The sequence below is a fragment of the Hesperophylax consimilis genome, chromosome 6, assembly GCF_061612785.1.
Source record: "Hesperophylax consimilis isolate HC1 chromosome 6, BYU_Hcon_1.0, whole genome shotgun sequence".
Lineage (NCBI taxonomy): Eukaryota > Metazoa > Arthropoda > Insecta > Trichoptera > Limnephilidae > Hesperophylax > Hesperophylax consimilis.
Window position 1 is genome coordinate 2915259 of NC_142841.1, and position 26558 is coordinate 2941816.

A 26558-nucleotide genomic window follows, 5' to 3' on the forward strand; every position below is an offset into this window, starting at 1 on the left:
TTAGTGATATGATCTGTAACTATTGATAGAATTGACGCCGAGCGGGTTTTCACTTTCGATGTGAATAAGGGATATCGGTGGATTATAATTTAGTGATATGATCTGTAACTATTGATAGAACTGACGCCGAGCGGGTTTTCACTTTCGATGCGAATAAGGGATATCGGTGGATTATAATTTAGTGATATGATCTGTAACTATTGATAGAATTGACGCCGAGCGGGTTTTCACTTTCGATGTGAATAAGGGATATCGGTGGATTATAATTTAGTGATATGATCTGTAACTATTGATAGAACTGACGCCGAGCGGGTTTTCACTTTCGATGCGAATAAGGGATATCGGTGGATTATAATTTAGTGATATGATCTGTAACTATTGATAGAATTGACGCCGAGCGGGTTTTCACTTTCGATGTGAATAAGGGATATCGGTGGATTATAATTTAGTGATATGATCTGTAACTATTGATAGAACTGACGCCGAGCGGGTTTTCACTTTCGATGCGAATAAGGGATATCGGTGGATTATAATTTAGTGATATGATCTGTAACTATTGATAGAATTGACGCCGAGCGGGTTTTCACTTTCGATGTGAATAAGGGATATCGGTGGATTATAATTTAGTGATATGATCTGTAACTATTGATAGAACTGACGCCGAGCGGGTTTTCACTTTCGATGCGAATAAGGGATATCGGTGGATTATAATTTAGTGATATGATCTGTAACTATTGATAGAATTGACGCCGAGCGGGTTTTCACTTTCGATGTGAATAAGGGATATCGGTGGATCATAATTTATTGATATGATTTGTTACTATTGGATTATAACTTCCCTTCCCGTAGACTCCGAAATAATGAATTGCTGTTCGTCAATCAACATTCTACCAATTATGGATACCATTCTCCTTTGTCCAGAATGTCGAGACTTGTCAACTCACTGTCAAGTCAAAGCATTGAATTTTGTGGTATATGCCTAAATGACTTTCGACAGTCAATACGCAATGTCTAATTTCTAATGCCCTTTGAACCATCTTCATGCTTTGACTTATTATTATCTCCCATTCTTACTTTTATATTATTATTGTCATTGTTATTGTCTTCGCTCCTCATTTATATATGCTCTCCTTTCACTGTCATCTCTGTTTATAAAACTTATTCGTGTAATTAATATGTTGTTAATGGACTATTTGTCCGTAAATAAATAAATAAATAAATAACAATTCATTTAAAAATTCTGTGAATCAAGAGGACGAGAAGAGAAACATTTGAAAGCACCTAAATTAAATTGTATTAGTTAAATTAATTTGTTGAAGCCTTTTAGAAAAAAACACAACGTTTCGCCCCTGAATATCAGTCTCTCACTTGCGAGATACTTCCAGTTTGTAGAGAGACGAAAAAATTCTACGGTCATAAATGATTGAAGTGAGAAAGCCCGCCTTATATTAAATAATGTTCTTTCCATTCAGTCAAAGAGTTTGTCGGAGTTCTTTTTACTGATACACCAATGCAAAATCGAAATGAATTTAGAGAATTGAATGAATTGTTGCTTTGAATTCAAACATTCACAAAGGATAACATAATATAATCACATCAATTCAAGAACCCACAAAGAACATATTATTTGCAAAATCTTGTTCAGTACCAATACGGTATTATTCCTGAGAGATTTTGGGGATATATAAAAAGATTTAATATCTCCTTTATAATAGTTTCATCACAAAAACATCGATAGAATCAGACAATATAAAAAAAACACTCAATAAGGGGGTAAAATTCTTCACAAAAATGTGTTTTTGCCATTACTTCAACTAATCTTATGTCATTCCTTTTAAATGATGTTTCTGAATAATTTTTAAGTCAGATATTAACTTTAATAACAGGAATTACACTCTAACCATCTGGTTTGTCCTACAAGTTACCCTTAGGTAAAAGGAGGGTTTAAAAGAGGGGTTTTTCAATCGGTTATAGTTCCAAGAAACTTTATTTCATGAAAAGGGTTGTGAATCTAATAGATTGGTTTACAGAAGCCATGAGTTGCTTTGACTAGAGAAGTCCAGTTCTGAGAGTGGGTTTTTTCAAATCTTTAGTTGACAATAAGGTGTTACCATAGGCCCTGGGGTTTATTTGGAATCCACTTGGAAAACTAACTATTTTTTGAAAAGGATTTTTTTATTGGCTTTCCAAAAAAAACGTTTTAATTTATTAGAAAAAAAATTTAAATGCAAGAGAGTGGCAAATTCTGTTACTTCAGAGTTCGGGCAAATAAAATAAAATTGAAAAAAGTCCAAAAATAGATTAAAAAATCACTCCGTAGTTCGACGTCGTTTTTAGTACATATCATGTTTTTTCAACTAATTACTTTGTGTGAACAAATAAACCTTTACTGAAATTAAATTGAATTAACATTTAATGAAAAGTATTTAAGCCCAGAGAGAAGCAAAAGTGTTAACCCCTCTGGCTAATTTATTCACTTTTGGGAACAATCACGCAGTTCTCATAGGAATCGTTGTCTCTCTTACTGTCATGGTGAACAATCTGATCTGAACGGTGTTAGAAAGAGAAAAAACCACAACAAATATTCAAATCTAAAAATTAATACACACCTCTATGATATCAAAGTTTCCTACCGCAATTTATACACAAATTATGAAACTTTGTAATTTTTTTATTAATTATTTTTACATAAAACGACGGTAAAGAGAGTTATCAATAATGTTTAGAATACATTTATCTAATAAAATATGTGTATATTATATTTTTCCATTATCAGTAACGTAAGGTGAGCCATTTTAAAACTTGTATATGTTTGCATTCAAAAATTTTATATTAAAAAAAAAAAAAAAAAAAAAAAATATATATATATATATATATATATATATTATTAATAATAAAACTTTAAAGCCCATTTCATCACCTATCAAAAATAGTTATACTAGGATACGTTCAGAAATATTCCATTTATTTGAATTTTATTGCAAAGTGGATATAATCAAAAAATCATAATATGACCTGAGTGTTAACCAAAAAAAAATCGCTTGACTTAAAACTAAATTTGAAAAATTTAAACATTTATAATTAAATAGCCAACAAAATAAAATAAAACTACGATTTAAAAAACATTTGGACGTCAAATAAAAGCAGTAATAGCTATTTTTAAGTCTTTAAGTCATTACACATTATTGAGCTATTATGGCACTTATTGTGCATTAGGACCCCGCACCAAGTCATTTTGCACAATTGCACAACGTCGTAGTTACAACCAACAATAGCCACAAATAGCTATTGAGCATGGTCATCAAAAATATATAAATACACAACGCTGACTCTTAGACTGCGTCCATTACTAAATACACATCACAGTTATAAAAATACAAAAGTTAACATAAGTGGTAGTTTCGTTAGTTTGAATCATAAAAATATCAGCTCGTCGTAAATATATTTTTTACTATAATCCATCCATTTTAATATATACCATTTTAAATTAGATAGATATATCTTTTAACTGTTTTTTTTTTTTAAATATTCAATCCTCCTACCCAAGAACTGGAGTCAACAACTCTATCAACCTCGTCAAATGCCGATCGGGTAGGACCGAAATTAATATCGTATACTGACTGTTGGAAGAGAATTGCGTATATGTCCGCGTGTGTGTGTGTGGTTTACCACTAAAAGTTGAAGAATTAATTGTCATCGATAACGTATGTATCTGCCGAGTTTCAGTTCGATCGAATGTCGGGAAGTTGGTTAATTTCTGCCTCCAAGAATTTTTCCAATCATTCCCGGAAAAACTGTAATTCAAATAGTTTTAATTAAAAAAGGACGTGAATTATTGAGAGACATTATTTGCATGTCTTTTGAAACCTTAAAGATTTATAATTTGAAGATTTCAAGAGACATGTTATTTAGCAGCACAATAACTTATGTCATGCTGTGCTCAGAAAATACATATGTTCTGTCAAGCGGTACGCAAAGCAGATCGTGGCGCGGTCCATGACAGCAGTTGTTAGGTACAACTCCTAGGTGTTTAACTAGATGAAGATCTCTCACTCAAATACCAAATTAACAAAACAGTAAGCGCAGGTTTCTTTCACCTGCGTCAAATCAAATCTATAAAAAGAAATATTCCGGCTAACGCCACAAAGATGTTGGTAAACTCCTACGTTGTATCACGACTCGACTATTGCAATGGCATATACGCAAGTCTCCCTAAAATATACACTGAAAGACTTCAGTCAGTTTTCAATGCTGCAGCAAGGCTGATAACTGGCGTTTCCAAATATTCCCACATCTCACAACATTTGCGGAACCTTCATTGGCTTAAGTGCCCTGAGAGAATCCAATTCAAACTCTGCTGGATGGTTTTTAAAGCCGTACATGATATGGCACCCTACTTGTCGGAACTCTGCATTCCAAACGATGTTAATGTTAGGCAGGCAACGCTTCGATCAGCATCTTCAACAGCCATAGGTAAACTTTCAGTACCTATGCGCAATCACAATACCAATTTTGGAGACCGAGCTTTTGCAGTAGCAGGCCCAACAGCTTGGAACAAACTCCCTTCATATTTGTCAAAGATCGACAGCTCATCTGAGTTCAGAGCAAAACTAAAGACTCACCTTTTCAACCTGTCGTATCCAGAATGATGACCTTTTTTATTTTTTATTCATCAGTATTTTTCATTGCTCAGTCCAGGGGATTTTTCTACTTGAATTTTTTTCACCGTTATTAACCGTTTATTACGCGTAAACAATTTATTTTTTAAATATTTTATAACTGACTCCACGGGCAGAAATCATAACAATCGGTATTTGTAAATATAAATTAAATATGTATGTTAGTCGTAAATCTAGTCTAGTTTAAGCCGTAGATGTAAGTCGTATTTTAGCGGTATTGTGTAAATGCCCACATGGTCATAAAAAAATGTATAACTTAAGTCATTAGTTAAAAGTCTTAGTTTTAAATCACTCGACATTAGTCTTAGTTATAAGTCTCTCTCTATCTATGAAACTTAGTTATAAACCAAAAGTAATTAAGTCTAAGTGATCAATGCATAAATTAAGTTGTTAAGAGCCCTTGAGGTGATTTTCTCACGAAAACGGCGCTATATAAATAATCCAATCATTATTATTATTAAACAACATATATTATTTGACTTGCTATGAGTATGATAAAACCGTTTACTGGTGATTTACCTTTCCCGCCCTTGTGCAGGTGGTTGGTGACGGTTAGGTCGGGGGTGCACTGACCTCTTGCCGGGGTCGCACACGGATCCCGGAAGTATCATCTCATGACATGCCAAGAATAGGATAAGGGCGTTGGTTGGTTGAGTTTACCTTACTCTCACTAGACCACACGGAGAAAAATGAGCCTTGTCGATTTATTAAAATCCTGTTAAAAACGGGACAGTGGACAGTTTCCTAAAATATGTTAGCACTTTATGAATATATCGGAACACGTGCTCATGCACCTGCGTTTGCCTAGTTAATATGTAATGACGAAAAGCGAAGAAGACGTCACGTTAATACATTCCTTATTACTACAAGTTTAACATGAAATACATTCATTAAAGGCATGCATTCCTGTTTTTAAGACGATTACGAATAATTTGAAAAGATAGCAATATTTTATATCAGTAAGCTTTCTCCGGTTAGTGACGGGTAGGTCAAGGGTGCAATGGCACGACCTCTTGCCAGAGTCGCATACGGACCACGAGAAATGTCATTTTACGACATGCCATGAATAGGATAAGGGCGTTCGTCCGTTGGTTTTTCTTTCCGGAACTTGTCCAGGTAGTTGGTGGAGGGTAGGTCAGGGGTGCACTGGCACGACCTTTTGCCGGGGTCACACATGAACCCCGAGAAGTGTCATGTTATGATATGCCATGAATATGATAAGAGCGTTTGTTGGTTGGGTTTACCTTTCCCGCACTTGTCCAGGTGGTTGGTGACGGGTAGGTCGGGGGTGCACTGGCACGACCTCTTGCCGGGGTCGCACACGGACCCCGGGAAGCCGCACTCCGCCGTTATGTCGCATCGGTCGCCGAACTTCTTGACGCCGCGAGATGAGTAATCTAAAAATAAATAAGAAACATTATTATTATACAAAAGTAAGAAAGAAACTTCCAAAGACAGTCGCCACAGAGAAAATAAGCACACCTATAAATGAATTTCAATAGAATCTCGCATATTCCTACAAAATCATATGAATTCGAAATGGGTCGTCCGTTTTTCGCACAACTTGATCAAGCCGTAATATTGCTATGAAATCATTATAAAAGTTAAAAAATAAAAGGTTGTAGATATTTTTTCAAATAAAATAGTAAGCCTTTTTAAAAACATCATAAAGGCTGTGTTAAAAATATTAACAACTATGGTAGAGTCTTTTTGGGAGGCGGGTATTGGTACCGCCGCCCCGGGCACCAATTATTGGATAACCAACATCTCTGCCATAGGTCACTTTTGGTGAGTTAGCAGGGGTGCCCGGGTTCATCGGGTGAGGTGCGTTCAGGATGCGCCTGCCGACCTGCATATAGACAGAGTTTACAGTAAGATATTTATGCTGATATAAGATTTTTAACGTTGAAAAGTTTTTAAAGTGTCTGTCATTACGGAGAATGAAGTCAAGCATGTTTAACCCTTTATTTGTTATTGTATTGATGCGAGAAAGAAAATTAAATTTGGAATCGAAAATAATGCCAAAATCAATCATTAATGTGATTGACAGAGATGAGGAAAATATTATTCATTTTATGTTGATACTTGAAAGATTGTTCTTAAAAGTCTTTTCATGTGGCATTTACTTATGTTTAGATAAAGTTTATTAAGTTTGCACCAATATAGTACTTTATTTACACGTGAACACCGGTCAGTGGCTGAGTTGAAATTTGGGTCCCACCCAGGCGTCGTGAGTTCAATTTATCGGCTGGCTAAGTCCCCCATCACAGCACAAGCCACATTTTTCACTTACTGTGGTGGTATTAGGAGATTTTCAAATATTGTCAAGTTATTCGTAATTCATACAAGAAAATAGCGGAAACCACGGATCCAAAATTCAGTTGTATATTTATTAAAAATGTCTGGATAAAATTATTATTTTATTTAAATAAAATTATTATTTTATTTAAAATAATAATTTTATATGCAGTATATTGTGACACACGCCTATTCAATAGAGTATATTGCCACACTAATTCTCTATTGGATTATCCTGTTAACAACATTGGTTGGGTTTACAAAAGTGTGTCATTACTTTTACACCATAACATATAATATGAAACCTAATACATTGTTAACCGCATAATTAATTGCATAGTAAACCTTCCACACGAAGGTCAACACTCTATTTATATTTTTAATAGTCACAGAGGGCAGATAAACACACTCAATTTTGGTTATGTTATGTTAAAATTCAACAAACATTGTTTTATAAAAGCCTTCACAAAAAAACATTAAAAACGCTTGGAGCTGTTGAAAAGGCTAACAGTAAAAGGATAATGGATGTTTAAACATAGTTCAAAAATCCACCCATAAAAAACAAAGTTTTTTCTAACAAAATACACATTTTTTATTAATAAATGTATTCAAATATATTGTTATACTGTTTGAATGAGGATTGTACCTTCCTCCCAAGGGACTGGAACCAACTGCTGTAATATCATCCAATTTCAAAGAAATACGTATACTTCCACGTGTGTGTATGCGTGTTACATATAAGATTTGTAACAAGGTGTGTGTGCATCACTTTACTTACATCGCATCTATGGTCTTGGTGTGTGGGACCTTTAAATACCTACACATTTTCATTTTGCTATTGGTCAAATTGACAGCCCTGGAATTCTGACTTGGAGAGTTGCCAAACCTGAGGGAGCAAGGATATGTGATTTGCATTGGAAGCAGTCGCCATTCTTTGATCACCAGCCCAGAGCAGCGGGCATTTCTCTTGGCTGAGGTTCGACTAACACATTGCCACTCCTGAGTGAGCATCAGCTTTGCGTATGGAGCATTGACCATTGGATTGATGGAATCGGATGGCATCTGCCGATCCTCATTGGTTAAGAGGGACCCTTTTGGAGACCAGCAGCGTGAGGCTGTTTTGCATTGGACTACAAGATTATTTTTTGGATAAATTATAAACTGTGAAGTTGCTGTGAAGAACCGGAAACTACTACTTCGAATCAAGAACGAACTGATATCGCACCTTCATTTTACCTATGCAATTTATATTATATAGTAGGATGCTAATTAATTTATTTTTTGTTTTATCTTTTTTGTGGTAATACATTTTAGTATTCTTAAATAATTTTTTTATTTCTAGATAATAAATCCTTCCTTACGTTTATTTGTTTGCCACTTAATGCATTATCATCGATAACGAGTATATCTGCTGAGTTTCAGCTTGAACGGATATCGGAAAGTGGGTTGATTTCAACTTCCAAGATTTGCATTCATTCATTTCCGAAAAAAAAGTGAAATTTAAATAGATCGATATATCTAAAAACGACAGTGTGGAGCCTAGTTTCCAGTGCAGGCCATACTACTAAACTTTAATAATATGTAAATGAAATCCTCAGCAAGGAAGATCCCAGTACGTATATTATTTCAAAAGGCACATGATAAAATACTACTTACTGATTGGACGAACACGTATAACATGTACGAGTAGATATAATAATACATTGCGATTTTCAAACACGCGCGTAAGGGTGCTTATAAACACTCGAGCCGAACTGCTGAGCTGAACCACGACTTACGGGAAAGCAAATGGCGCGAAACGCCACTTGTTGTTGCTTCGTTGCTTTCCCGTAATTCGTGGCTCGGCTCACGCGTTTTTTTCATGTCTATACACAGCGAAATGTACAGTATTTTAATGATCTTATCCGTAATCAAACAAAAATATAATTAATATTTTTTCTCTAGTGGTGTCCTATTCGTAGGTCGTTTTATTAAATAAAACTGTACAATTATGACCCTTTACAATAGAAAAAATATATCGGATTTTTCACGTAACACATTCGCTACATATTTTTAATAAATATTATGTAATACGATGTCTCATAGAGCGGATCCACGAAGCGCACATTATCTCAATATTTAAAACGTTATAAATAAACAAAAATAAATAAATAAACGTTGTTAACGTTGTAAACGTTTATTTATTTATTTTTTAAATTTGTTTTTATTTAAAAAAATAACAGTTAGTAAAAAAATTATTTATTTATTTATTTAAACGCCTAAAAATGCTTAAACATAATGATTAGATAAACAGTAATAATTTTAAATATATTGTTGGTAGTACTAGTTGGTAGTAGTAGTTAAAGCGCCCATGAGGTGATCTCTCACAAAAGCGGCGCTATATAAATTATCCAAGAATAAAGAAATGAATAAATATTTTTTTTTGTGTTTAATTCGTAGAACTCCATTTAATTTTTTTTTTAAAATTAAATTTGATTTTTATTAAATAAAAAAAAACTAGTACTCGTATATAGATGAAATTATTGAAAAAGTTATTGTACTTCATGGTCACCTCACTACACAGAGAAAACTTACTGATACGAAATATTGTAAATTTATTAAAAATCTGGTAAATTTTTTCGTTTTCTTGTTGAAAACGGGACTGTAGGTAAATAACGAATAATTTGACAACTTTCTCAAAAAAACTATCAGTAAAGCACTAATATGTTACGAGGAAGTCGGAACACTTGTTTTCAAAATAATAATAGTTTTGCATCTCGTCCATTATATTTATTCGACAAGGGTACTTGCGTGAACACGTGTTCAGATATATTCTGAATGACTAATATTCTATTGGGAAATGGTCATGTAGTCACATTTTTGACAGTATCTTGATAAAAAAGCCGTAATCATTTTTCTCAGCGTAGAAGGCTGTACGGCTCCGTAATAAGCATTCATAAAGAAGAAGAAGGTGGTTTGAAAGGGAGATAACATATAAATACGAATGTTAGAGGGAGCGTGCTGCAAAAAACTATAGGCGAGATCGAAAATATTTTATAAAATATGACTTATATTATCAATGTTATAAAAAGCAGTTAAAAATACCTATAACATTTTAAATAATAGAACAATATTTGTTTTTTTTTAAATAGTTTTGGAAGTATAGATAGCAATTTTTTTCCGGTTGAATTTCATACAATAAATTTTTCAACTCAGCAAATGTATGAGTTTATCTTCAAAAATAACAATAAATAAATAATGTGTAGTACCTAGTTATATTATAGAGATAATTTAGTTATAAAGTTTAGTCGCGTGATCATCGAAATGTCTATGCAATTAGTTTGTAGTGATAATATGAATCGCAAACGAAGTTAATTAAAACAACCTGTCTTCAGACCTATCAATTAGTCAACAGTGAATCCTTTGGGAGAGAAATCTCATTTGACTAACCATCATGTATGCAAGAATAGACCTTCATGGTGCGGTGCGGACTACCAGCACAGAGGATCTCAAGGGAATTACAGAGTCGCATGTCGCTTCTCAGGTACGCGCTGTAAATTTCAGAATGCAATCGAGAACCAAGCTCGGCCGGTACAGAGTTGAGGGCGGAATATTATAGTTGGGGAGTGGTGCAGTAGGAGGGCGATATGCAGTTGAAGGGCAATAAAGGCTACACGAGCACTGGTGTGAACGTACATTAGAAATTCCATTGTCTGAATAAGATTACGGCACCTGCATAATAATAATATCATAAAACCAAATTAGAATTTATTTTACAGTTTTATATGTTTCAGAGGAAAGATCTCAAGAGAAAATCTTGACTTCAGCCTAATCCAATTAGATTCTGATATTTTCCAATAGCTCGCGACTATAATCATTTCGTATTATTTTCGTTGAAGAAATGGAAAAAAAGCGAGGTTCGAATTACAATTATTATTTTATTTTTATTCACAAGTTAGCTAGCATTTTGCTTTCATGCTCCAATATAAAATTAAACCTACTAATTTAGGTTCTGATGCCTGGGTAAGTAAGTTAGTAATGTTAAATATTACTGCGTAATGCGTAATATTATTCAAGTTTGATAAAATTTTAACGATAATTGGGTACAAAAATAATTTTATTGATGAATAATCCTTTATTCGAATACTTTTTTAAATTGAAATTTCATTTGTTTAAAAGGAATATAAACATACATACTACTTAAGCCAAAATTAAATATATCAGAACAATAATAGAAAATATTAAAAGAATGTTTAACGGCACGGTAATAAAGAGAAAATATATAATAGGTATATTTAAGTTGGACATAACTTGCCTCACTAGACGAACCTGTATTGAGGCAGAATTTTTTAGCAAAAGTTATTACCATCTATGGTTTACCAATACATCTAGAGCCTTACTAATAAACGTTTTTAAAATTTTACAAAACTGTTAAACAACCATTAATGTAAGGTAAATGTTTGTTTATCAGTTGCGTAAAATTTAAAAAAAGTTTATTAGTAAAGTTCCTAGCGTATAAGTTTCCATGAAGCCATTTATTTACTAAAACAATATTACTCATCGTTCAACGCACAATAATTTTGACTTGGGTGGGTTCACCGGTTATTACGCGACCTTTATTAAATATTTATTATTTAATGACGATTTCAACTTTTTATTTGTCTTGTTTCGTTGGGTAAGTTATTGCATAGCTTAGCTATTTCTTTTGTTTAAATGCTTGACAGATCATGAATTAACAGAGCGAAGTTACGTTACTGAGACATCGCGCGTTGTTTCGCTGAACTAACTCCAGTGGACATTCTTTAGCGGCCCATTCATAAGCGGTTCTAAATTTTTTATTCGATAAGTATGAACATGTTTTTTTATAATTCATTCGAGAGCTGTCACAATTTTTCAAGTTAACTAGGTTTCAATAGGAAAATTTACTCTTCGAAAGGCAATGATCCTTAAATCTTTTATTATAAGCCAAATATTTAAAACTAATAAAACGTGTATCATATTGAAAGAAGACGTAAAACAACTTTCTTCCCATGGCTAATATTATCTATTTAACCAGTGTTTCAAGTATATTTGTTCATCAAAAAATAACTAACTAGTTTCGTGATTTAATTTTCAATTTACCTGGGAATCCCCTCCCCTATTTCCCCTACTGCCTTCTGCAAGTTTTAATGAATTAAATTCCTCATTTGTAGGTCGTGTGACCACACCATCCATCTAGTTAGTGCGGAACGAGATGAATCTGGTAGCTTCCACCTCATCCTCTTAGAACAGATTGAATGATAGATGAGAATAAAGCGAAAGATGTGCTTCGTGTTCGTTATCACACGTCGCGTCGTCTGGAAACTAGTGGTTTAAGTGACAAACTAGTGAATCTGAATCACAATATATCATATAGAGAACAAAAAAACACTTTTGTTCGATTTGAACAAAAGGGTTAAAAACCTTTTGTAGCTGCGTCTACACTTATACGCATACGCATTTAATGGATTATAAATAGCTACTAGTAAACCTGCGTCGACCGATTTCAAATTATACTGCAATTGATTATACACCATGAGACACAGAATGAGTTTTTAGGGGCTTTAATGCTAATAAAAAAACTAATTTCATTGATACAAAGACGATTTGTTAATTTTAAATATTTCTTAAATGACCTGATATTATTACTATATCTGTATGGTCCGTTTTATAGATCACCCTCTTTAAACAAACGGATTGCAATCCTTAGAGCACATATCTCTGGTAGGTATGCTGTCATTGTTCTACCGGTATTACAATGAAAGATTCTCCAAGGAACTAGCGTCATTGATCCCTTCGGCACCGGTGCATAGTCGGGAAACACGCCAAACGCGCGCACAACATTTATTTGTACACGATTGACATTTGTCAACGGCACACTTCTACGACTCGTGCTTCTCGAGTTCAACAGCTCGGCGTGAAATTTGCCAGCCTCTGTGTTTCAACCCTCTTACAACATGGGTTTCTCGAAGACCCGTGTTCACTCCACATGTGTCCTCTGGGATGATGGAAATGGTCCCTGGGGGAAATTATTTTCCTGAGTGCCTCCTGTGTGGAGTTAATGTAAAAAAAAACTAAGATTTAGTCATGTGGATGGAACCAATGAAAAAGACTGAGTAAAAGTTTTGTCTAGCAAACACACGCAGTATAATATATACGCTTTCATTAGAATGGAGACACAGATAATCTAAATAATCAGGTCCCATTAAAGGCCATGTTCGTTGCATATATTCAGGCGCAGTAGGCGACCTTTCGCGAACTGGGTCAGAAGACGTTTGACCTTACGTAGTCGGTAGGCCTCCGCCTCCGCCAGCCTACCGGAGCTTTCCGTGCATTACGTGAAACTGTCTGAAAGCTCGCCAAAACTACGATTCAGGATGTTTGTACTGCTCCAGATATTACCCAGATGGTACGGATGGTTTTCTGCAACTTCGTAGTGATATAATTTCTGATGGTTGTACAAAGTGTACGTAAACGAGAAACTCGCAGAATTATAATGGTCAGTTTTTATTGCGGGGCACGAATTACACCGAACTTTTATGACGCACTTTGCATACGCTGAAGTACAAACGTGTTCATATATTTTTGAAAGTTTTTTTTAACGCAGACTATGGATAAATTTGAAGTACACATAAACCTCAGTAGTTTTGCTGTTATATATAGTCCCTGCCTACCATTCAAGCAGAATAATTGCTCACTAACTTGTTTATTTATTCCCGGCCATTAGAAGGCATTTTCGTAAAAATATTAAGATTTAAAAATAAGTCATTTGTTTTAAAATAATAAAAAAATATTTTTATAAGCTTAGTATGAACTAATAACTATTAACGTATTTGTGAACGGAAGATAAAAGATATACCGTGACAATAATTAGGTTTTAAAGAAAAGTATATTAAAGACAGAAAATATTCAGATTAATTGAATGAATTAATTTTATATATAAATATATACTAATGTTACAACTAGAAAATAAAACCGTCGCTGCAGTTTGAAAACTTCAACCGTTCTTGTTGAAAATAACAGATGGCGATATTTCCGTTTACAACAATTCTAAACTGCACAGTCATTAAGACAATATTACTATCAGATGGTAATTTAATAATTTAATTTGTTGTAGAATTTTTAATAGGTACATAGTTATCCTCGAAACATTCATAAACATGCATCATAAAATAAAATAGAATAAATCAATCAATCACATATTTTTAAAGGGGAGTCTTAGTTCAATTAATTTTTTCCTCTCATGTATGTGTTTGTGCTGCAGGTTTACAACTTTTTTTAGAAATTTAATTGATTTTTATAAAATTTTCAAACTGTTTTATATAAAATATTTTAGTTATAAAGTAGTGTTTTTATTAATCTTAAATTTCATCTTTCATTTGTCTATTTGCGCGCTTAGTTCTACTAACTTTGGCAACGGATTTTGACATCCCTAGTGAAAAGCCTATCAAAATCCGTAGCGTAGTTTAAAATAGGTAAGCGCACAAACAGACAGACGCGGATAGCGACTTTATTTTATACTATTTAGAGATTTATTTGTAGACGAATAATATCTTCATCTATGTGATACCTTCGTACTATATTAAACCTGTCTTTATGCTGGATACATTCAACGTGTTACAGTAATAGCATTTGCCCAGTCTGTTGGCCGCATAATTCTAACACATCAAGACTAATCGTATAAAAATACAGAGTGAAGCAATATAAAAAAAAACAATCAGCCATCTCGTCTCCTTTTGCTCAGTAGGTATGTAATATGAGGATATCCGATGAAATAGACTGTTTGCATCCTGTGTGACGGTCGGGAAAAGCCCGACCTTCAATAAGTCAACATACTTTTCTGTAGCAATAAAGATTATTTCCCCGGAAATGAGCTCGATTTGGTGATATGAACAACTTTAATATCCGGTGCGCGGCAGTACTAGCGCAGTTCGTGTACTTTTTTAATACGGTGAAGGAGGTCGCAAGATGATGTCATTTTACCGATTTAATAAATGTATTATAAATTATAAAATATATATCAAAGAGTTTCAAAGAAGATTAAGGAGATCAGCAACATCATCAGCTGTAGGCAGACTGATGGAACATAAGCGCAAGCCGAATACTAAGTTTGGTGCTCGCGCTTTCAGAGCATCTGGAATTAAATCCCTCCGGAACTAAGATCCATAACAAGTCTCAAAGTCAAAAGCGGTAAAAAGATATAAGAGATTTGAATTGGCAAGAAGAGTAAAAAGGAAGCATGAAGTGATTTGAAGTGCCAAGAAAGGCCAAAAGTGGGAAGGATGACGCATGAATATGCAGGAAGAGTCAAGGCGAGCCAAAAAGAATCACGAAGAGCCAAGAAGAACTAAATAGAGGCAAGAAAAGCAGAGACAGATATAAAAAAAACTACGCTCAATATATTCCTTTATTTTGCTCATCCTAAATTCCAATATTAGCTTACTAGGTTGCTATGTATACTGGCCGATTGAAACCTTACTCCTTTTTATCCTTAAGTTAGGAAAAAAATGTTTGTTCAGTGTTATTCAGTTTTAAAAATCACTTCAAATTAAATTAAATTTGTTTGCTTTTCAAAACCAAATTTTTCATCATCACGATAAGTATACGTTGTATTCTGATGAAGAAACCATTCTTGAAACTTATTGATAAATTTTAAACAGTAGTATATTTAAAGTTTGCTATTTTATTTAATTAAAAGTCATTGATTATCATCCGTGTATACCTCCAAAGAAATATTCTCAAGAAAATGAAAACAGTTCACTCTTCTTTCTTCCCTGTAGGTACCTATCAAATATAAGCGTGACATTTTACGACGAGAATCTAATATGTTCTGTACATATTGGTAAACTGCGACAGTATTTTTTTTTTATCGATGTAGCTAAAATAAAATCTCCATTTTCTACGCACGCCATGTAAGGAATAAAATGTGACGTTTCTTGCGACTTTAATATTAAGATCTCAGCAAGGATAGGCATAGAGAATTGCTTCAATCGAACCCATATTTTTCAGGATATTCTCGCCGTGGCCGCGTGGGCCTTCTAGGCCTTCTATGTGGAGTTAATTTGGTGCTTATAGTAATTCCAAATAACCAAAATTTGGAATTCCGTCAAACTTTAACTTTTCTTCCTCGCAGATAATGGACCGTCCCATAAATACGTCATTTCAATCAACTTGTTCACTTGGATACCAGTCTTGTATTTACTCTGTTGTCTTATGTAGTGGCTGTGTATTTTTGTCATTCTTAATATCAGATCTTGTATTTTATCTGTTCTGCTGTAAAATATCACGTCAACTCCAATTATAATCTATCTAACGTATAACTGTGTGTCAGTGGCGTGCAATCCATAAATACTAAAAAATTGTGCCTACCCTAAGATAAACGAATTATTAAAAGAAATTAAAAGATAGTAAAAATATGCCAGAAAATTTCTTAATAATAATCTTTTCCGTGAATTGGGTAATGTCGAGTTCGCACAAGGACAGTACAGAAGAAAATACTAAATTGTCTTGTCCCATCTCCGTGGACAGCCTCAAATGCGCAGGACAGTGGGACAATGGGATAATACAACAATTCAAACGCAGTCCAAACGTGGAACGATACAAAATGGATACAAGACGACAAAATGGATAAAAGACGACGACAATGGATACAATACAACAAAATGGATACAAGACGACGACAATGGATACAATACAACAAAATGGATACAAGACGACGACAATGGATACAATACAACAAAATGGATACAAGAAGACGACAATGGATACAATACAACAAAATGGATACAAGACGACGACAATGGATACAATACAACAAAATGGATACAAGACGATGACACTGGTTACAATACAACAAAATGGATACAAGACGACGCACGTTATAGGCGAGTTCGCAAAAAATATTAGGATAGGATATAGTTGGAGGACGAACTAAATAATAAACGAAATACGAGCGTCGAGAGCCAAGATAAGTACGCGTGAAGCGACTGGCTATTCTACTAGTGTATTTTCAAAGCGCGTTTATTCGTGGTCAATGCGGTCCTGTTGAGAAAACCAACCCTCCTATCTGTAGGGCATTGTCTTGCCCTCCAATTACCTGCTCATGATAGGACAATGGGCCCGGAGCTGGGACAGTACAATATTGTCTTGAACTAGGCATAAGTTATTTGTACACTCATTTACTCAGTTGGCCATAACAACAAGCGGAAGGTGTTAGTAAAATGTCCATTTTCATTTATTCATTCCCTAATTTGAAAACTACGCTCAGCCTTCCTTTGGTTTTAGATCGCGCCACTGCAAGATATACTCTACATAAGTACAATGTCATGTTACGTACACTACTGGTACCTACACGGGCCAGATGTGCTCTGAGTTGTGCCTGAAGTCATCTCATGAATTCTTAGGAGGTTGTTTTGTATTCACCTTAACCAGACAGTTTGACATGTGGGGTGAACTAAGTACATTATATTCTACGACAGTTTTACAAGTTATCTACGCTAGTGTTAATAGTAAAAAATAGCAGAAATATATTTTTTCTGTTAACCTTCGGAGAGCCGTCCATCTGCGACCTAATACGTGGCGGGCCGGATTGGGAAGGAGACTTTTTGAACTCCAGGAATGGATAGACACAATGACCAATCGATTCCACCTACCCACCCCTTCTACCCTTTTCCTTCCCAGAACTTCTTCTCCTTCCTTTCCTATAATAACCTCCACCCAGCATCCCCAAAGATGACAGAGGACCCGAGGGGAATTATTTTCTTCAGGGCCTACTATTTGGAGTAAATGTAAAAAAACACGATGTTTTTTTTAATATATGTAATATAAAAAAAATTCTACCTTGTGAAGTTTTGGCAAAAAAGCTAGTATAATGAAGACGTACGAAAACATTCTTGCGTTTTATTATATTTTCCAGCTAAATAAGCGATCTTCACATATTTGATACTGCCACACCATAATAGAGAGGTGCGGTGAGTTATTAGCAAATCCACGGTGGATTCGTTGGCACATGACCGGTACAAACATCGAAAACTCAGGGTGGATTTCTTGACACAATAAAGTTTAAACGTTTCATAAATATAACTTAGATAATTTTGTTTGATAACTTAATAGTTCTGGAATATTTCCAAGCTTTATAACAGCTCATGATTGAAATATCAATTAAGAGCTGAAAGTATGGCTAGATGAGATATTGGAGACAAAAACTGTGCAGAGTTCAAATCGCTTACAGTGCGAAAGTATTTGCTGTTTTAGTAGAAAGACGGTCTGCTATATAGTTAAGATGTAACCATGCTAGATACAATCTGCCTGGGTATCTATCACGGTAGATCGATAAAGGATTTATCAATAATGTCGATAGCTTGTCATCGTTTCCAAGAACAACTACATATTGCTAACCTACAAATACAGTTCACTTCGAATAAATTAAAAACACGTGTCGTTGTGAAAAATTGTTTGTTAGTGGGCTATCTGCAGTAATGTTCGGGAACGACGACAAGTTACCGTCATTATCGATTAAGGCTGCGGGTTCAATTCCCGTCGGCGGTATTTATTTTTTCTCGGAATAATTTGTTTGTATGTGTGTTTCAGGCTAATGATTATTGCTTAAAATAATTTATTAATTATTTTTTAATCAAAAGGTGTAGTGTTTCTACTATCGTGGTAGGAGAACACCCAATGGAAGGCACGAAAACACTTTCTTCGTTTTTTATTCACATCAATTTATTATAATAAAATACATTAAGCAAAATGGTCTGATTTCCCTTAGCCTTTAGGTGCGTAACTACCTATCAGCTAACCAGACTACTCTGTGATCTTCCACAATCACAGATTTTCAGATTAAGGGTCTAATTTCCGTTAATCTATATGTATTCAACTACCTATCACCCCAGCCAACAGTACTTCTGATATTGTTGGTTCTAATACTGGGAATATCTCCTCTTTTAAGCTAAAACATAGGAATGATACAAAAGAATAATACAAAGGAATGATACAAAGATACTAAGAAAGTTGACCTCAGTATAACCATTTTCTCCCACTTTGCCTGACGTGTTAAACTAAATATTTTGCTAAATTAATATTTCAAAAGGACATGACAACAATGAATATTCGGAATGCATTTGAAATTTGCAAATTTCTCACTTTCTTGTTTAGAGCTAAACAAATAATAACCAATGCCTTTGGTAAGTAGGTACTTAAAAGTATTGGTCAATGCAAACGAACCAACACTTAAATTTACAATGAGTACATATTACAAAAATTCGTGACATCGTTGAAGGACATTGCGATCATAAATACGAGACTGTTAAAAATAATATGTTATGATCGAACGTTTCTAGACTCCGTTTGTCAAGCGATTTTAATGCCTATTACCTACAATATAAGGTATACCAAAAATATACAAATTTTTGACTTGTAGCTTCTTCTTAAATTACCTGTAGAACAGACTCAGCATACCCATATTGCGTTTATGCATTAGAGATAGCAATCGGTCTGTTAAAAATGGATTGTCAATCAGAGGGACCGCCCTCCTTTGCACACAATCAAGTAGGTTTATCAAGTATTGTGGGGCTCCAGCCCAGAGGTGGCTCCCAACATCAATTGTTGGGCATAATTGAGATTTGTATAGGGTTAGCAGCTGGTAACTATTGAAGAATCTCCTAGCCCTACACAAGACGCACAGTTTCTTGGAAGCATGATTTATTCGGGCTTTTATAGAGCCCCGATAATTGCGCGCCGGTCTGATATACTATTTACTCCAAAAATTTCAATGGAGTATTTATTGGGGAGGGTGCTTCCATAAAATTGCACCAGACAGTCATTGTTCTCCATGCTAAGTATTGGTTAAACCGGGAATCGAACCTGGTTATTAAATTGGCTAAGCTCAGATAAAATGGTAGAGAGATGAGGCTCGTGTACTATCAGGGGCGGGCAGCTTCTTTGGTCATCAGGCTCGTCCATCGGTTAGGAGGTCAAAGGGTAGGTTTATCACACAATAATAACACATGGGTAGTAAGGCACAAGGTATATTAATTGTCTCGAGAAATACAGGTTGACATAGATCTCCCTACTAACTCTCTCTACTAATTTGTGACGACCAGATAAAGCGTGGATTCTACATGAATTTACGAGAATTGAACACAAGAAAAGGGGGAAGGTTGAAAGCTTACGATTCGCCTTGAGATGTGGTACATCATGTTGACCCAGGTTTCCCGCGCTTAGAAAGCAGCGGTACTGATGGTGTGGTAATATGCACTCGGGATTTTACACGAGAACGGGACTCCATTGAGTTTAGTTCGAACCGAGATAATAAACATGATTGCTAGTTAGATGGCGAAATGTATCTAGTTAAACTGGAACGAGATCGCGTCCGTTATTGCGTAATCATGCAAGCCATGCCCGCGAGGGGTTTTTGCCATCGTGAGCGACCGTGTTGCTAAGACCAAGGTCGGATTTGCACTGCCGAAGCGCGCTTAGGGCCGCCCGTGTTGACCGCGAGCAGTGTGGGTGGTCCAAGTCGATCACGTATTTCGACCATCTGGTCGCGTGTGTCGCAACTAGTGAGGGGAAATTGGGGCTAGTGTGCATCCTTTTTATAGGGTAACTTGTATTACGTAACACATTCCCCCTCCGCCAGTAAAAGGCGACGTGGTAATGAAGCTTTAGGCACTAAAAATCCTCTTCATCTTGTCGTGAGGTGAGTAGAGAGAGAAAAAAACAGTGTTGATTTGCAAAAAAAACAAAGAGAAGAAAAAAAAATATGGTTATGCAATGGTGAAAAGACAAAATACAAGGTTATGCAGTGATGGCAAGAACAACATACAAGGTTATGCAGAGATGACAAGAACAACATACAAGTTATGCAGAGATGACAAGAACAACATACAAGTTATGCAGAGATGACAAGAACAACATACAAGTTATGCAGTGATGAAAAGACAAACATACAAGGTTATGCAGTGATGACAAGAACAACATACAAGGTTATGCAGTGATGAAAAGACAACAACCTGACTCTAAAATTTCATTGGTCTGTAAGCTAAGTTTGAAGAGCGTAGTGTTCGTTGAGTACCAAGTAGACGTAATTTCACTGAAGTTATTAAAGTTACACTTTCACTGTAACTTGACCCATTTGAGATTGCACTCAAGTATCACTAGGGCCATAGAAATTGAACTGTGCTTCTTGGTTGTGGTTGAGAGATGGTGATGCTGAGGGCCAGAAGTATCCGGGTTCTGATGTTGTACCAGCGTGAATTCCATTATGCTGATGTGGTGGGGCAGTGGTTGTCAAGGTGAAGTGAAGTTGGTAAAGACATGGAGTAATACCAGTAAGTTGATTGATGATCGATGCGTGTGATGGCTATTATGTTGAGTTTGCGCATCGGCAAGTGGTTGATTTGTACAATGGCCCGTAGTTGATTGTACGACGGCAAGTAGTTGATCTGTACAAATGGCAAGTAGTTGATTGCACAATGGCAAGTGGTTGATTTGTACAAACGGCAGGTGGTTGATTGCACAATGGCAAGTAGTTTTGCACAATGGCAAGTGGTTGATTTGTACAAACGGCAGGTGGTTGATTGCACAATGGCAAGTAGTTGATTGCACAATGGCAAGTGGTTGATTGCACAACGGCAAATAGTTGATTGCACAACGGCAAGTGGTTGTTGCTCAAACGGCAAATAGTTGATTGCACAACGGCAGGTAGTTGGTTTGTACAAACGGCAGGTAGTTGATTGCAGGAACATAACTAACCTTGAGCTGGCATGCTCTGAGGTTGGTTCTTTTGAATGTGGTTAGAATGATGAGACAACTTGATTTGCTACTGCACGCACGACTCACACCTAATTTGGGTGCGGTCGGGTGTTTTTTGGTACGCAGAGATTGGAGAGAAGTGAGTGATGGAAGTGAAGGCGGCAAAGAAGTGAAGCTCAGCTTGCAGGTGATGAGGAGGGCTGCTGGTCTTCTTTTTAATCCGGGGACAGGTTATTATTATAGTCAAAATTCTTGAAGTTTACCTGCCTGGTAGACCAATGATGAAAAAACGTTTGGAGAGAAACAAATTGTGTTCAAGAGAAAAGACAAAAAGATAAAAAACGTTGTTGGTTAGAGAGGAGAGAGTAGAGAGAGATCTATTATGCTGACTATACCATGAGTATCCCGAGATTGGGGAGACAAAAAAAACTATCACGACTGGCGTGAGGTTACCTATTTGATTTACAAGGTAGGTAGGTGGTTGTGCCGTAGTAACACCAAGTTTCTGAAAGAAGTTGGCCTTCCATGGCCGGTGTTAGCGCTTGAGCGATAACAACTTACGACTTTCAAAATTACAAGAAATGTGTTGATTACCTAGGAATGGGGTGAAAAGGAAATATTTGAAGCAAATTTCATGGATAAAGATTGTCTTAAAGACAGACGATACGCTATGTGCGTAGGGTACACCTTCCAGATTCATGAAATCAACCTCAAGAATAATGAGGGATGAGGAAAAAATGGCGTTGAGCGAGAAGGTCTGCTGGTGATGGAGCTAATTCTCCGTTCGATCTCTTTCAGAGAACGAAATGTGGTCAACCAGCAGATTTCTTAGCTCTTTACAAATATACATGAGTTTGATGGAAGGGTGAAGGATGGAGGGTTTGAGTAGCGAAAATTGATGGTGACTGAGCTAATTCTCAATTCGATCTCCATGTGAGGACGAAATATATCAACCAGCAAATTTCCTAACTCTTTACACATATACATGAATTTGATGAAAAGGTGAAAGGAGAATACACAGTAATAACAATCTAATCTTTCACGTGTATTTGGTGAAAGATTAGGGGTCGTTTTTAATCTTCTACAGTTTGTGAGAACATGACAGACCCTTGCTCAAGCTTCACAAACCTGGGAGTTTTTCTTATTCGTCTCCCAGACAACGAGTTAGGTGGTTTTGTGTCACTGTCTCAATTAACTCCCACGACACGATACCTCATAACCAACAGTGAAGCTGATGGCTAGTCCATGGTCAATGGATAGTGGATGGTTCTTGGGTCCGCTTGACAAGAAGTCCACAGGTATCAGTTAGCGTAAAAAATTGCTGAATGCACAGCTTCATGTTTGTTTGAAGAGAACAAAAAAATTTCTCACTACAGTGAAGGACATTTCCCTCAGTGTCATGAGTAATACAAAAGGGTCCCAATTAAGGGCGACAAGTCAGGGTAAAATGATCTACGTCTGGTAGAACAAGTACATAGTGTCAACTTATTTAAAGAAAACAACAACAAGATATTGTATCGTTCGCACGAATTATGGTAAATATTATAACGTTTCCACGTCTCATGTAGAAATTGAACGAATTACGAAAGAACCCTAGTATTGAAAGGACGGTACAACATAGATATTTATAACCATTTATGGAACAAATTATCTCTTTGGCCACAGTATATGTAAGCCAGTAAAAAAGTAATTATAACGAACTTCTCGTATCACGGTAGATATTATAACATTCTCATGTATAGCGTTAGATTTTATAACGATCCCTCGTCTCATGGTGGATATTGTAACATTCTCATGTATCATGAAAATAACATATCAACGTTCAATAATAAAAAAGTACCATTTCAATACCGGAAAAAAGATACATACACAATGTCAAAAACAATCAAGTAGTGGCTATTGGTATTATCAAAAAGACGATGGCATAACCTTTGGTTGGGTTTATGCGTTTAGTTGGCAATAATACGAGACATATGCCTAAAGATGTCTTACGCGAGACACACAGTATAGCAGAAGAGACCTATTTGGTTTTACTAACTCTTTGCTTACAAAATGTTGAGATGGCATAACCTTTGGTTGGGTTTATGCTTTAAGTTGGCAATAATACAAAACATATGCCTATAAGGATGTCTTAGACAAGACATACATATAGCAAAAGAGACCTACTCGGTTTTACTCACTCTTTGCTTACAAAAAGGTTTGTAGTGGTTTATTTAAGACCTTTTAGGGTTTTACTTACTTAAAATGACCAAACACAAAACGGGGAACACACTTGGTGTTGCCACAATTGCCACAAACACGAATGTTGTGAACTTTATGTTACAAGTAGATACAAGAGGCACCTAGAGACACAGGATGACTTAATATAAGTGACCTGGCTCGGTGTATTTGACAAGGCAAATTAATGTCATTTAAGTCAAAATATAGTACATAATATAACAAATTGGGGTCAGAAAGTTGAGATCTTAAGATTTTACATACTCAATGTGACCGAAAGGTGTTATTGTTATTGATGAGGAGGACAAAGCGGCGTTTGTTCTTCTTTACAACAACCTTTTTCAGAATTGACGTGTCAATATCAAATTCTGAAAAAACAACAAATTAGAGCAAATGGGAATATTGAGCGCCATTCAATTTTTTAGACAAAACTGAAAAAACTTAAAAAAAAAGGTAATTGTAACTTTTATTTGTTACACCTTTGTAAACATGAATCAAATGACGATACCAAACTGGAATTTACACACGCATTATGATTACAAGTTACAGGGGTAGAAAATTCACCTCAATTGGGTGTATGTTGCAAGGGGTCATTGTTTAATGTACGATGGAGCCCAATGGAACAAATGTGACGAACAAATGTGAAAGAACAATGTGAAAAAACAATGTGAAAAACAAAGAACATGAGAGAATTAAGAAAACATTTACATATAATGTTGTACGTGACTTTTTGTGGTAGTTAAGACAAAAAATAGTTATATACTTAGTGTCGTAAGTGTCAGAATGGTGACGACTAACAACTGATGTCCAGGGTCATGACTCCGGGAGCATCAATCGTTTTGGAGGTGGAAAAAATCTCTTGACTGGAATGATCAGTTCCAGAGAAGAATACGTACAAAATATGAGTACAATTTATATACATTACACGGTGAGGTGTGACAAAGAAACAAAAATAACAAAAGGTTTATACAAAAGAGCATAGTAGTACATGTATGGGTGAGAAATGATTAAAAGCCACAGTTGACACTTCTGTGTTTTTAGAAAAAATGAGAAGGTTACCTTGCAGAGGTCGAAATGCGAGTTTTTATATGAAACTAACGCGATAAGACATGCTGTTTGTCTGCGCGAGGGCCAAATCTCGTGGGACAAAGGTAGAGCCAAAAGTTTGTTAGCTATGTGTGTGTGACCTAGTGAAGGTGGTGTCTATTGTGTCCACGCTTCCTAGTTTGACAATATCTTTCACATGGTAGTTACCGATGTGTTTACCAGAGGCGTCTGATAGGGTATACACTACATCTGAGATTTTTCTCAGCACTTTTGCTTTAACAAAGCGAGGAGCTAGTTTTGCAGAGAAGTACAAAGCACCTTGTGAAAGTGTGTTGTTGCGTCTCCAAACTGTGTCGTTTTCCTTAAAGGTAACATGTTTCCTGCGTAGATTGTATCTGTTTGCACTCTTTTTGTGGGCAAGTATCAACGCATCTGTGACTTCGCTGTAAATAGCGGAAAGTTCTTCAAGACGGTGAGCGTAGTTCTCTGATGGATTATCAGTAGAAAGGGAAGATGATGGGAGGCTAGCGTCCCAATGCAAGGATCCATGTACAATTTGTTCCATACCATGTTTCAGGAAGAAAGGGGTGTATCCAGTAGTGAGGTTTACCGTATTGTTTAGTGCAGCTTGAATTTTTTCCAGATTTTTGCACCATGTTCGTTGATCTTTGTCAACCAGGATTGCCAGAGCCGTGTTGATGGTCTGGTTGTAACGCTCTACTGTATTATTTTGAGGCGTGTAAAGTGTATTATAGAAAATATCCTTTATGCCGTATTTGGCCAGAAATTCCTTGAATTCCAGAGCTATGAATTGTTTTCCGTTGTCGCAAATGATGGTGCGCGGAGTGCCGTAGGGGATAAAAATGTTTTTTTCTAACAAGTTTATGATTGCAGATGCTGTGGCTCTTTTTAATGGGAAGATCCAACAGAACTTGGTGAATATATCCACTATGCTAAGTATATGCATGTTTCCGGCGTAGCTTCTGGGGAAGGGGCCGATGAGATCCATAGAGAGTGATTGTAGTGGCCTGTCCGCTCGTTTGGGGTTATTCATGAGACCAGATGGGGGTGCAGTACTATGTTTGTATGCTTTGCAAATGTCGCATTTAGAGATATAGTTGCGAACTTGTTTAAACAGGCCTGGCCAGTAATACCTTAAGGCTATTTTCTTATAGGTTTTGAAAGTTCCTGGGTGTATGGATCCGGGGCCGCTGTGATTGTTGATGATAATTTTTTGTGTGTCCTCTGAGGGAATGACTAGCTTCCAAGCATAGTCTTCGAGTATAGACAGTGGTGGTTTGCAGTTACGATATAACCGACCTTCCTTTATAATAAAGTTGGGAAATTTTTGCGGGTTGTTCCTGCATTCCTCGTAGGTTTTTAAATACCAAGTGTCTTTGGTGGTAGGAGTTGGTGTTGCTTCTTCGGAGATCAAAGTGGCGAGTTCTATTCTTGAGAGGGCGTCTGGGACAATATTGTCTGCGCCTTTACGATGGATGACATCAAAGGTGTATTGAGATAGGCGAGACGACCAGCGGGCCAATCTGCCAGAAGGGTTGCTTAATGAAA

General features: G+C 35.9%; 1 protein-coding gene across 2 annotated transcripts in view; it reads right to left on the reverse strand.

The window, feature by feature from the left end:
- The window catches only part of jus (EB domain-containing julius seizure protein), a 236467-nt gene that overhangs the window by 24890 nt on the left and 185019 nt on the right, over nucleotides 1-26558 (reverse strand). For both annotated transcript variants that reach the window (XM_089632310.1, XM_089632309.1), the window contains exon 3: nucleotides 5924-6076. In XM_089632310.1, coding sequence (XP_089488436.1) covers nucleotides 5924-6076 — 153 coding nt within the window. The remainder of the gene's footprint in view (nucleotides 1-5923; nucleotides 6077-26558) is intronic.